Raw genomic sequence first — 14,546 nt, forward strand, 5'->3', positions numbered from 1 at the left:
AGGCCAAAGAAAAAAAAGAGGGAAAAGTAACGAAGCTCCAGGTTGGCGTCAGTTCGTAAAGAAATGTTTAGCAGTGGAGTTATGTTTTATTTTAGGTTGTGAGTTGAAGTGACAAAACTTGAAAAGAAAGTGAAAAGAAAGGTGAGATTTTTCAGTGAAGAGTGGTCAGTCACGACACAATGCTCATTTTTTTCTTGAATACTGTAATTTTTTTTTACAGTGGTACCCTACGGGAGCCCAAATCAGCTATCGCAGAAATAGAAAATAAGAGTGGATCAGCAATATGGTCACTGACCTTGTCATCCCTTGTGATGACATTCTTCAGTCCAATACCGTGACAATCAAGAGCATCAAACGAAACCCTAACTGGCCCTAACTCTGCTATATAACGACTCGAATATTTAGGAAAACAACATTGAGACTATTCAGGTTAGTTGAACTGTAATGGAAAAAATCCTTAAATTCTCAAAAAAAAAGTGTTGGTTCGGATTTTGGCAAATGAGAAACTATGAAAATATTTGTATTAAAATTTATTATTAACATACTTTCCAATACATAACACCTTATCGCATCTCTTTACATTTGTATTATTTGCTGTAAAAATTACATTTATCTAATCCTAGACGTTGGAAAATATACTGCTTTGTAGTGTTTGTTGTTTAATAGATTTGTTTTTAATCAGCTTTTGAAGGAAACATCCTTTCGTGTTTTGTTATTGGATCAAGGCCAAAGGAAATCTGTTTTCAGCTGTTTTTATTTTATTTTATAACACTTTCTGTACACATTTGTTTTTTTTTCTTTCCTACCAGAAATGCACTTCCTTCGAAGGCACATTACCAATAAGTAATTTTTTTTCTGTTGTCTAAAAAGTAGGAAACCATATTTACAGTTTGGAGCAAAGAAGTTTTGCCTACAAGGAAGTTTAGCCGGGCTCTAAAAATGCAAACAAAATCTAAAGCCTACGTTCTCCAAAAATACGGCACATCAACGTTGTTGTTGCTTTCCAGAAACGGAAACGGTTTCCATCGGGGAAAACTTTTGCCTGGAAGCATGTTTTTGTTTCTTCTACTACACATATTTACCACGTTTTACTTAACTAAAAGGCTTCCTACCCTTTCAAAAATAAAGGGTGGCTCCCGTCTTCTTGTTTGTGAGTTTTAATTTAACTTTTTAATATTGGACGTTTGTTTTCCAACGATCGACACCGCGTTGTAAGGCCTCTGCTGACAGAAGAAAATGTCTAATAAAATGTGTTTTTACGTTTTTCATCTTTGTATAAAATAAAGGCCTTGCAAAGGGTTGTTTTCAGTCTTCCGTCTGAAAGTATAAAGGCAATCGAATTTTTCGGTCCAATCACTGGAGCTGCGTTTGTGTTTTTGTGTTTAGCTAAGTTAAAAAGGTGAAATCTTCCATTACGACTATATGGCAATTTACTTTTCACAATGCTTAAAGCTAGTAACATATATTTTTTTTAAAAAGAAATAAAAGCCAAGGGGGAAAAGCTCTATTAACGAAAAGGCTTATCGGGGTGAGGTTGAAATTCGGTTCCAACCGGTGGCGACAGGCGGAGATTGCGCTATTTACAATACAGTTTTCGGTGTGGGTGTGTGCAAATCTAGCTTTGCTACCTACATCAAAACAGTTAAGTCCACGTTATGGCATCTGAAGTGTTTTATCCTTATTATTCCACGCACTACACACTAATGCTATGATTCGGCTTAGGCTAGTTTCCCTACTGAAAAAGACGCTACTATTTCAGACAGCGGGGTGAAACAGTTGTGTAGAATAAATAGTTCAGCGCTTCAACGCTAACGGCTTCTTATACTATCTTAATCGAACAGTCCGTTTCCAGCTTGACGAGGGTTTTCTTAACCCGGAGCGCCGTTAGTCGTACGGCCGGGTTTGGATGCCAGCATTCCTGCATCATCTTGGATAATACTAACAGAATTTCTTCGTCCTGCCATCGTTGCGGAATCGGTGGTCGAATTCCTTTTACGCACACAACTGCGTACATGTCTTCGAAGCTTGGATCCGATGGAACCACGTCTTGGTACGGCAGTGCGTAGTCTTCGCAGGTTGTGTTTTTGGTGCCACGAATGGTGCTGATGCATCGGCGTGCCATTTCCCAGAAGACCAACCCGAGCGAGTACATGTCAGCTTGTTTGAATCCTTCGAACAGCTTGGTGTCCATCGTTTCGTTCAAAGCTTCCGGGGCCATGTATCGGCGGGTTCCGACGCGAGTGTTCGGCGCAATTTGGATTTCGTCCGATTCGCTGGAGTATTTAACTGCCAGGCCGAAATCGGCTATGGCACATTGGCCGTTTCGTTTGACCAAGATGTTTTTGCTCTTGATGTCCCGATGGGCGATGGCTGGTTTTCCGGGTGTTCCGAAGATTTCGGTGTGAAGATGTGCCAATCCAGATGAAAGTGATAGAGCCAACGTTTTGAGCATATGAGGATTTAGGACCCGCTTCTGAAGGTAGTCGTAGAGACTTCCCAGCTCATGGTAGTCGGTTATGAGCAACATCTGAGTCCAGGATCCGGTTCCCTTGATGTCGGCCGCAATGAATCCGAGGATGTTTTCATGTCGCATTAGAACGGTTTGATAGATTTCCGTCTCCCGGAACCAGGAGGCTTCTTCGGTTGTAAGGAAGATTTTGACGGCTACCTTTTCATCACGCCATTTAGCTAGCCAAACCTCGCCGTAACGACCTTTACCAACCGAATGGACCATCTGAATCTGCTTGGCGATTGTTCTTTGCACCAACAAGGGAAGTCCAGATCCGGAACCGCTACTTTGTTCGACCAGGTCAGCCAGTGGTGATAGATTGGGTCCACTCACGGATTCAATTAGACAGTTCGGTTTCCTTCGTTCCCGCTTTTTGTAAGCCACATAGACCGCAATCGTTACCACAACGAAGGCCACGGAACAGATTACTACCGAAGCTATTAGCGCCAGGGTATGTATGCTGGTATCGGACACATTTGCATTGGGAGGTGGGGTAGTGGTTTTCGGAACATACTCCGGCAGCAGGTCTTTGTTGCAGAAATCCGAATCATCACAACAGATGATAGACTTTCCGTGAATCTGAGGCGACTGGATTCCAACTTTGCACTGGAACGAAAAAGACAATTGTTAGCAACTTTCGACAAACTGGAAGTGGTAAAAGGATCAATTACCTGTAGCAAACCACCGCTCTGTTCCGGTGACATACAGCCGTGACTCCATTCCGGTACTTTCAGACCCGTTTCCTCATCGGTCACTTCCTCTACGACGGCAAAGCAACTTCCGCCCGGACGCGTTTCGCAGGTTCCATTCTGAATGTTTCCGGGACAGTGCCCCTCGCAATAGCATTGCAGGTTGCGTGCTGGAAAAGAAAAATAATAAAAAAGAATTTAGTACAGAGCTGGTAATTTTCCTAAATTAGAAGAAAATGTCCGTGGAGGTATGTGGAAAGGTTAATTGAATACGTAAACAAGCTTGAAAACACTTGGAACTTTTTCCCTAACGAAATAGATATTTTACCATGTTTTGCATTCACTAGATGCATTTCCTTAATGCAGAGATTGGCACTTTCGATCACAAGTCTAGTAATTAATTGAAAAACTGCACAAATGCGTATCAAACATGGATGCAACTCGAGCTCACTTTTCCGAGATTTGGACTGTTGTTTACAAATGACTACAGTTAGCAACTTTTAACACGAGATCGTAGGGTTTGAATTTTAAACATGTTGACAAAAATTTTTGAATGGTAATGAATTTTTTAATCTTACAGAATCGTTATACTTTGAACAAAAAATATTGAAATTTTTCTGTAAAGATAAAATTCCAATAAACAAGAGTCAACTGTTAGAGAAAAATACATAATGCGCCACCATTTTCGCTTTTTTGTCGCCATGACGTTGCCTAGCCGAAACTCGAACCAAGGTAAGTGGTAACGCATCGTTAGCGTTAGTTTCGAAATTAAGAATAAAGCACATCCCGTACATAAACCAAGCCATTCGATCAGACGATAACGTAAGTAAAAGCTTTTCAGGAGCAGGGATGCCATATATTGTGTGAAAACATAGTGGATTCTTCAAATAAGTTTCATTTGAAACAAGATCATAATAAAAAATAACTTTGAGAATGAGAACCAATTTCATCTCAAGATTTTTTTAATCATTTTATTTTAAGAAAAATCCTCGAACTCACAACCGAATATCAACGTCATAACATTTTCATGAATCACAAATGAAATTTACCTTTGAAAAAATGGGTATGCAGAACCTCAATTCAAAAATTTCCAAATGAGTAGTCTAAATTTAGTATTTTGTTTCCCAAATTTAAGCGAAAATCTATCAATTCTAAAACTTTATTGTGAAGTCGGCTGTGTCGGCTGTTCAGCGATGTGATGAAAAATTTTAAAGACATGTTCAAAACAAGCCTAACTTTGCTAAAAACAACCATTAAATCAGTTCGTTAGTTCAAATTTTCATATTGTCAACGGAAGATATAAATAATTTTTGAGCTTTTCATACACAGGTTTCACTTGTAAGATATGATTTGAATCAAATTTCAAGTGAACTCCTGTATGAAAAGCTCGTCAAGTTGGAAAGCTTTTCGATTTCCAAGCTTAGAGACCGAGAACGATTTGTGAATCGTTAGCACCTGAGAGCTTTTGAAAAGATAACGCCATCAGACGACAGCAAGAAAACATCACACACTGAGCAAAACCGTAGCTGCAAAAGTGGTGACGGTTCTAGATGGTAAATAACTAAATTTGACAGATCGGCAGAAAATTGGTTTTCGGTTTGTTTTTGTTATTTTCTGAGGAAAATCAACTGTTTTGGAAGGTAAACTGTGTTGAATGTTAAAGAGCAATAATCAAAAGGAAAACAAATGCGTCACTGGCGTTAATCAACAAATGTTGTACGTTTTTCACAGAAATAAAAGACTTCCTACACGTACGATTTGTTTGTCTAACTTACACTTCCTTTTTTCGGCAGCCAACGTTTAAATATAATTTCTTATGACGAAGTTTTATACATTAAACTATACGCATAAAATAACAAACTTTTTTTGTTAAATGTCTATCCTTTTAACCTTTGACGGTAATACATTGTCTAAAAACAGCTGACATATTGATATACTATCATAGTGCTATCATCATTAAAAGTTCTCAAAATGCCTCCCCTTCACCCCTACACACATTAGAACCCGTAAAAAATGTGCTGAAGTTATCAAAAAGGTTCCGCGCCGGCCGAATCACGACTGTCAACAGTGACGACGACGGAACGTGATCCCCATTCGCGCTTTTATGGCTTCTCATGGCTACGTTCATGTACGGTTGTGTATGCAAGCAAGCATGATCTGCTCCTCGGTGACCAAGCTGGCTAGCAAGCAACCAACTAAACACGGAGAAAGAGAGGAAGCGCAACTATAAATATTATTACATTTTTGTTTACTTTCGTTTGTTGTTCGTACGCTTGGTCGTTTCCTCTGCCAGAACCCAACCAACTAACCAGCCAACAAATCCATATGGCTGAGTGGTTGACTTGACTGACTTACTTGTTGCTATTGTGTTCGCGTTTGGTTGGTGTTTTGGGTTTTCGGTTCGCGCTCAGATGATAACACATTTAAATGTGACGGCGACGACGGATGAATGCGAGAATCGCGGCGCAGGATATTTTTAACGGATTACCGGTCAAACGAGGAATGCGCTTCTATTTAGAATGCACTGTCGTAATTTTGTATTGTAAAGGAAACAATCGATGGAACATCGACTGTCGTCGTTGAATTTGAAAATCTATATATAAATATAAAAAGTTTTAGTTTTTAATCCATGCTGCAGAAATCATTGGGAAATTTTCAGATATCTATCCGACTCTAGAAGAATTTTACTTCTCCTTTATTTCAGAGAAACTGATCTGCGAGTTTTCCTCGGTACGACACGCGACTTTTCAGGGCCCTTCAGGTGGTTCAGGGCTCAGGGCAATTAAGTGTTAAACATTTGATTACGATATGCAAATTTTTTTCGGTGTTTTCCCAAGTCTGGAAAGTCGCACAGTTTTGGTCAGATTGCTCCACGCTTAAACAGCCAAGGGTCTTGAAACCAACTAACGATTAAACTTATTTCTATTCGTCTGTTTGTTTAAACTTTGGAAACTGAGACCGATTATGTAAAGATTATTTAAGTCTTGATCAACTTAAAAAATTACAAACTGGGTAAAAAACCCCGATAAGAAATGAACCCTACTTTTCAACCGGGTAGCGTAGGGCGTTGTTCAGAGTTTCTCAAACAATAGTTTGAGCGAACCAGGTGAAGTGTTTGATGTTGCACAGGAAATTACCCCTCGTAAATTAGGTCACCCAACGTCTGTGAAAAGCTGCCTGGCTTCCCAAGAACGGTATCAAGGCTTGGATCAATCGCTGCTGCCAAGTGTCCGTATTCCGTGGAAATTTGATAAGAAAGGTTTTATCGCTCCCCGGTTGGTTTGTTTGTGTGATACCTTGAATGGTACCCCGATAACGACGATTGCGCGACGACTATCAACGCCTCTTGTCGGCTTGGCTTGGATAGAAAAAATAAACGCTCACTCTAAAGCTAACCGAGCCGATTGGAAAGATTAATTATCGACAGCAAAACATAACAAACCCATTTCGAAGTTCGGTAATTTTGCCAAACCTCCATCCAACAGCAGAAGACAAATAAAAAAATGGTCACTTTTGATTGATTGTTGTAGAGTGCGATAAGTTTCCATATCGGAACTGCCGCAGCAATTGCGACAGCACTAAGATTGAGCGGACGCCAATTTGGACAGCTTTTGGCACCGTGACGACGCCTTCCAAAATGCGCGAATGATCAATCACCCCGCACAAGAAAGCCATAGGGAGGCCACAGTTGATTCGTTGCCGTTGTTGTTACAACTCCTTCCGGATAAGAATCAACTTTGTCAACCAAAAGTTTTGTTCTGAAGAAACGGATATCTCGAGGTTCAATACTGCCTTTTTTCAACTGAGCCAGACGATCAACGCTTTTCGAATTGCCACTCTCAGCGTGTTTTGATCGTTGAATTATTCATAAGATCCATTCTGATATGGCTATCGGTATGTGCTTTTTGGAGCCTACGGCCAATCTTCCAGACGGGGAAAGCGTTCAAAACTTCGGTCCCCGCCCAAGCAACCAAAAGTTCGAATATCACTTAAGGAACGAACTAATAAGTTCATATATAGCTGTACAAAAGTTCTGTGGAACTTTTTTGCTGTTCAAAATGCTTTTTCGAGGTCCATGGAACTTCATTCTTTATCAAGTTCAGCCAATACTCAAAAAAAGCTTTAAAGTACTGTTTTGGTTTCTGTTTCTACTTTTTGGGAATTTTAAAGTTTGTATGAAGAAAAACAATCTACTTGTTACGTACTTCTCATTTTTTTCAAAATCAAGTAGCTATCAAAGGGTTGCAAGTCTTTTTGTACAGCTCAATAGTTCGTAAAAAGTCTCTGTTGTACTATTTTGTAAACTTGAAAGTTTTTAATTAGTCCCAACGGGCGTTCAAAAGCAACTTCGTATTATAGAAACTTTGAAGTAGATTTAAAGGCTAAAATCTACTTTTTTCGAACTTCAACACGTGTTTGCATAAATAAACACATCGTTACTTGGGAAACAACTATGTGAAGTACACATTAAGTTCCGGAAGAACTTTTTAACAGCTTGAAAGTGGGAATTAAGTAGAAATAAAGAACCTGAAAGTCGTTTTAAAGAAAATCATCACATCGAGTAAAATCGTTGCCTACTCATGATGTTCATATAGGGCAACAAGTATGGATCTCAACTTTCAAGCGGTGAGCTCGGGTTCGAGGCTTGGTAAGAACATGTTTTTTAAATGTAATGTGAGTTAGTAACAAATACACGCAGAAAAAGAACGGGGGATGGTTTCAATAAAACGGTTTTGTTATTATATTTTACTTTTCCAATGCATTTTTTCCAGTGGTTTTCATAAAAAAGTCGAATGAAGTTCGTAAAAAAATTTTGTTATTTGCACACTCACATTTTTTATTACTCAAAAATAAAATTTGGTTTAATTTTAAACAAAAACAGATTTATTTCAATGAAAGTGTAGCTTCAAAACGATAACTACAAAACTGAAAAAAAGAAAAAAAAAAAAAAAGGAAATTCTTAGAACAACAACAGTGATAAAATCATCGGAGGCCGCCTGGCCATGGCCCTGGCGAAGTATTTTCCCGAAAAACAACGGCATGTCGATCATAGTATTCATCGGCTAGCAGCTATCCAGGTAAGTTTCGAAATTTTTAAAAAGTCAGAAAACAGTCCATACCCGTCCACGAGAACAAAGATATTCTACAGCAAAGTGAAATTAATTATTCCAACATTTTTTTTTCAGATGCTACGACCCGAGATAGCCACCGAAATATTTCCGATGCACGTTCCGGACTCATTGGCTGTAGCCCGTCTGAAATTTGAACGACCGGCATGGCATGGTAATTCCGAAAATAAATAAATTAAAATTATATTCGTGTTTCCATTTTTTACTTTCCGATAATTCCACAAAAAACAAATTAAAAACCATTTTAATTTAAATTGGAAAAACTGAATTCCTTAAAACCTAAAGATTGTAGTTAATGTGATGTACATTTTGTTCATACTTTCGAATCAATGCATTTTTATGTGTTTTACCCAAAATTTTATTATTTTGATAAGAATCATGCATCATTTTCAAAAAGAGTGTAATTTATTTTAAATCAAACGATAAGTTTAAATTGAATCGATATTTTTAATCAGTGTGACCAGAAATATATTTGTGCTTTTTCCCAACCAAAATTTTTATTATTTTTGGTCGAAATCTTATTGTTTCTAAAATAAATTTTTCTGCGTGTATAGTTGATTAATATGAATCAAAATAGCAGACTTGAGAAGGCAATTGAAGGAGCGGAAGAGTAATTTTTTCGATTTTTTATGCTGCTTATAAAGTGGCTTTTGAAGCTGGTTAGAAGTTGTTTGGTGATTTATGCGAACTTTTTTTCAACTTGAAAGTTCGTTTAACTACTTAAAAATTGAGCTGAAAAGAAGTCGTATTAGCATACTCGATTAAGCTGATTAAACCTGATAGAGGAATGTTATCCGAACTTTTGGTTGCTTGGGCGGACTATTCACCGGGTGAAATTATAGGCATATAATGTCCATCGGGGATGGCCTTCATGGCAATACCATTTAACACACTTCGTGGTTCGCAAAATCACTTCCCTAAAGAGGCCGAATGAACAACACTCACTCGTATCACCGAAATCAGACAAAAGTGTCAACCCGGAGCTACACAAAGGCTAATGAGTTTTCGTCATAAATTTCCTTCTTTATTGGTACCGCATTCCCATTTCGAGGCAAAATTGGGATTTGAATGTGGGAGAAAACCGTTAAAAGTTTAACTCCGTTCAGGTGATCGGTTAAAGTTGCGAAAACTGTTTTCAAGAAAATCAACTGTGGCAGCCAGCCCAAGGTTCAATCATTTTCTAGGAAGCAAGACCCCGGGAAAAAATATCCGAACGGAACAGTTCGATAAATAATGCGATTTTAATCCCTTCAAAGTTTGTTCAGCGATTAAGGTTGTCCCGTTCAGAATACGGAGCGCAAAAAATCGCGAAAAAATTGACAAACATAGCATTAACACGGTCCGCGCTGGTACCAGGAAATCGGTTTGATTGATTGGTATATTGCCAGGTGTCAGCGTTCTCCGGTTCGCGAGGAAGCTTCTTTCCGGCAGAAAATCTCGCTTATTCTTCGATTCATTTCTTCAGCGGTCTTTCGAACCGGATTCTATCAGTTAGATGTTGTTAGAAAAGGTAACATAATTGAACTCTATAGATAGAAGAAATATAAACTAAAAGATTTCAAATTTTGGTCCTTCGAACCGGATTGTGGCAGTCCAAAAATCAACCGTTTTAAATGAATCTTTCAGACTGAAAATAATAAAATTCTGTCTGTTCTCACTTTTGTACCCTCGAAATATTATAGCTTAATCAGAGACGCTCGGAATGAATTTCGACGAACATTAAATGGCTTTTTTTCGCACCAGAAAGCCGTTTCGAGTTTGTTAAAACCCGTTTGATGATCTATCGTAAAAATCAGCTCTCCGTTTGTCAGTCGAAAATTATACGAGAATGTCAGAGTTCTTCGCTGCGGATCATTCTAGGAAACGGTTAGATCTTTGGCAGTAGGTAAATAATTCATCACATTCTGCGAGTGAAACGCAAGAACGCTGCAGATCTTCGGGGTGACAAAACGATCGCTCAAGATGCTGTCGTCGCAAGTCTGCGCTCACGTGAGAATTCCGATCTTCGAGACCGGTAAAAATAGAAATCCTGTTTCCGATCGGAGATCGGTGGACAACAGACGACGACTGAGTGTGGCAGCTGTGATGGACGTTGGCCAAAACAGATTTGTCTAACTGCGTTGACGATTGTTTTGATATGTTTATTTGAAACAGGATTTGTTTCCGAGCTGATTCATATTTTGAAAGTTTCATTCACTAAACTTACTTGATGTTTCAGTTTACTTAGAATTCAAACAAGCTTCATTATACAAAACTTACAATGATTCACACCGTTTTAGCTAACTCAGTGTTTTTAACTTTCCACCATTTGAAAGCTTAAAGGTGGTACACAGAGGGCAAAAATGGCTGACGTGATTAATCAACCTTCCCAAGACATATAACTGGACACTTTGTTTGTTTTGTCTTTTCATGTTTTTATCAAACATAAACAGCACAACGGCTACTAGAAGTTGGAAGAAAAAAACAAAAACCCAATCGCCCGCAAATTTCATTCATTCGTGGCCATTCAAAACCTGAATCGTGACCGTTTAGTTAGCCTAACTTAGCACCGAACCTATTTCACTAGAGCAAGGGCACTGTCACGGATATCGGATAATGCGAAACAAATAAACAGCTGAACCAGAAACAACCAAACGAAAAAAAAACTGCTGCCGGCTAGGAATCAATATATGTTCATAGCTAAATTGGGCAAAAAACCTTATAGTATGGGGAGAGTCCCCATCATTCGCCCATATCTGGCAGTGATCTTCCAAGCCTCCGAAAATAATTTGCATAAAATACTGGCCCCAGGCCCCGCAGGCAGGGGCTTGTTTGTTTCAGATTTCAGCCATCAAACAGCACCCGGTGCGTTGAATGAGTCAGGAAGTGACGACTTTTCCTAAAAATTACCGATGAGTGGTGTTCATGGCAATGTCAAAGATTGGGCCATAACGCGCGATCGTTTTCGGATCGGTGGCGGATACTTTGCAGAGGAAATAGTTTGGGTGTTGTAGAATTGATCGATGAAAGTTTGATACGGGTGGAACTTTCACTGATTTCGGAAGAAAGCTGAGATCATTTCTATCCTGCTGCTTTTTAGTATTTATAATTTTAGAACATTTGAATTTTAGCAATAAAAGTTCAACTTAAAATGGTGTGTTATTAATCGTAAATCAGAACCAATTTATTTATTTTGCATTGGAGGAACGTGTTTAAATAGAAGAGACGGGAAAAAATTAGCATCGTTATCATGTAAATATAAGAGAGCGTTTTTATCACAGTGTAGGTATATAAAAAATGTAAACAACTACTCATAACAAGTAACGCCGCGTAACGTATTTATGATGTTGACACATGTTTTTTTTCACAGACGCGTTTAGATTTATTGATATGAACAGTAAGTTTCCTTTAAAGCGAGATTTATATCTATTTCTCGATAAGTTAGAAGCAATTTTTGCGTTATAGTACTAACACGAATAAATACCGAGTTAGTTTGATTGCAATCTGTGATTTTATCTGGCGGGAAATTTATTGGTAAGATATCGATCCAGAAGTCTGTTAGAAAGTCATCGAGTCATTGTATGTGTACGTTTGAAGTTTTGGTGGTATAGAAAAGGGTGAATTATTAAAAAAGGAAAGTAAAACTTATTTCACTTCTTATAAACAAACATTGTAACACTGAAAAAGAAGTGAAAATTGTAAACAAAAGGACCCCACAGTCTTTGGACTATGGCTGTGAGTGTCAGACGTGATGAAAGGGAATTTCTGAAATTGATCCGAAATAATTGTCAGTCAGAGATACTGGATTAGTGTGAGACGTCGAGGACTCCGTCGCCTGTGTAGGATTTTGTTTTGTGGAGTAGAATTTTGAGGAACTATACTCAAATTGACTCAAGTTTACATCGTTTTGAATGGGAAGTCATTACTAAACATTGATAGACACGTTCAAATGGCATTGCATCAGCTCGTCAAACTTCAACTCAAATTTGCAACTCATGTTCAATCGACAATACGGCACAAAACACGTTCAGGTTTTCATCTTTCGTCTGCTTAGTAGTTGGTTTCCCGGAATGCCAGCCGTTTGTGACCTCCCGTTGCTTTCTTCGGGCTTCTGGTCCAAATCAGCAATCACGACGACCCCCGCACGACATCGACGAGCTAAACTCGAACAAAAACCCAAGTGACTGGCTCCAAACTTTACCGATAGAGAAAAAAAACTCTAAACAACTCGGGCTTCATAGCACAGGGAAACCCCTATAGCTAGGCAGCTAGGAACATGTTGCGTATTAGATTAAACAACTTCCCAAAATACATATTATTAATGCGTTTTAGTGGGCATTCGTACCTACCCACCCTACGGCTCTCTTGACTCTCTGAACTGACTGTAGGATGCTGTTCTGCCGGTCCAACACTAGAGGAACCCGGGAGAAGGAGTATGATCATGACTTCGTCCGAGAGGAAGGCCGCGCGGAGGAAATCCTACTAACAGCTATTAATTATAATCTATAATCTCTTCCCAACTGCTCTTTGGAAGGCAACAGAGCACTCAAACAACGACAACGAAGATCGATGGAACGAACGATGGGGAGAAAAGTTGAACTTGCCCGGCGGGTCTGTTCTGATTTAACCCAACAACCAGAGCCAGTCGTCTCGCTACAAGTTTACAACGACACGGGGTACTGTTGTTGTGTTGTGATCCGTTCGTTGTGTGCTGGTGTAGGCCGTGATCATGAATGGGTTACGCGCTTGTTCGCGATCGACGACGTCATCGTGATCGCGATCACTCGGCGGCAATTCTCTGTGGAAAACCGGCTGATTTTGCTTTGTTGGTTGCTCGATTTTTTTTTTGAGATCTCGCGGAGTCGATCAGTTGATTCTCTTCCGGAGAGTGATTTGCGTGCATTCGCTCATCACTGAGAGCAAAACGGACATCTGTTTATAATCGTCCGGGTAGAGCGCGCAAAGTTGTTAATCTTTGACTTCTACGTAGATGGAGGCAAAGTTATCGCATACACTACTGCGGCTACTGATGCTGCTGCAGATGAAGATGATGCCTGTCGATTCCGGCGAAGTTTCAACGTTTGCAGGCGAAAAAAAAAGGTTGACAACTGTGCAACTAACTGAACGACCGTTTCGAGGAAATCGAGATAACGGCTGCGTAGAGAGATATGCACTCACGATACGCACGGCGGCCTATCGGTGGCAAGAGGTGTCTGTCGAGGGAAATGATTATTAATTTGCGATGGGATATGAACTTGTGGCGAGAGCATGATGATGGCCCTGCGGAGGAAATTGTGAACGGTTTCGTAAATAATTGCCGCACACACTCGTTCCGCGTGATTTAATCTAGTTTACGATCCAATTAATCTTCGATCTTCGCACTGTTCCCGCTAAAATGACTCTTTAACGTGGAAGCGCGTACAATTCATATGCAACACTTGCGTATCCGTTATTGTGTTCAGCTTGATGCTCGGCTTAAAAAAAACTCCAGATTAGAGAGGTTGTACTGTCAATGACATGACAGGCATTGGGATACTGAGCTCTAATTGCATCCCTGCAAAAATAAACCATAAAAGTCGTTACGCAACTAATCATCCACACAGCAGCAGCTGCAGTGGGGTGTGTCCTTTATTTGGAGATCAGCCAGCCCAACCCACCTATTGAGGGCAGGGAAATTGAATCCACATCCGGTTGGGACATCCCGATGTGACCATCTGGAGCATCGTGACGACGACGACGACGACTACGGCACAAGAGATTTGCCAACCTTCCTAAGCAATCAATGGCAAGCTCTTGGACAACCCGAAGCGCCAATTTACATTTTTCCTTATATAGCATTTAATTTATGCCTCATATTCCATAGATGGGTTCGGCCCCATTCAATGGGACCATCCGAAGTTGGTCTTGGAGCCCGCAGTGCTTTAAGGCTTTGGTCTCTTAGATCAACTTGTAGGCCGAATGTAGATAATTGTGCAAGTACCTACACCCATAGAAGAGGTTGCAAAAATCCAATGCCTATTTAGCATATCTCTGTGCCGATAATGTGCTGAAATGTGCACTGTGCCGAAAACGATATGTTTGAAAAACCGTAACTGGCATAAGGACTCGGCTCCAAACCAAAATGATGACCACTACATTCAAGCGAAACAAGAAAAACATTTTATGGGATTTATTTCCTATTGGATAATTCATCCCAGAAACAAGAAAATAAAAATTAAAACCACAGCGCCGTAGAGAGAA

At 39.6% G+C, this 14,546-nt stretch overlaps 1 protein-coding gene and 1 long non-coding RNA gene across 2 annotated transcripts; one reads left to right on the top strand and one right to left on the bottom strand.

The window, feature by feature from the left end:
* Window positions 1-515: 515 nt before the first annotated feature.
* On the bottom strand, window positions 516-3,716 carry LOC129760744 (bone morphogenetic protein receptor type-1B-like). The gene is made up of 3 exons (XM_055758399.1): window positions 3,527-3,716; window positions 3,181-3,368; window positions 516-3,115 (listed from the first exon to the last, which is right to left on the bottom strand). The coding sequence occupies exons 1-3, from the start codon at window positions 3,549-3,551 to the stop codon at window positions 1,820-1,822; spliced, it is 1,509 nt and encodes a 502-aa protein (XP_055614374.1). The 5' UTR covers window positions 3,552-3,716; the 3' UTR covers window positions 516-1,819.
* Window positions 3,717-8,142: 4,426 nt separating this feature from the next.
* On the top strand, window positions 8,143-8,511 carry LOC129760743 (uncharacterized). Its single transcript, XR_008740384.1, has 2 exons — window positions 8,143-8,276; window positions 8,385-8,511. It is a non-coding gene; the product is annotated as an uncharacterized LOC129760743 (long non-coding RNA).
* The last annotated feature ends 6,035 nt before the right edge of the window (window positions 8,512-14,546 follow it).

This window comes from Uranotaenia lowii, unplaced genomic scaffold (assembly GCF_029784155.1).
Source record: "Uranotaenia lowii strain MFRU-FL unplaced genomic scaffold, ASM2978415v1 HiC_scaffold_749, whole genome shotgun sequence".
NCBI classification, from domain to species: Eukaryota; Metazoa; Arthropoda; class Insecta; order Diptera; family Culicidae; genus Uranotaenia; species Uranotaenia lowii.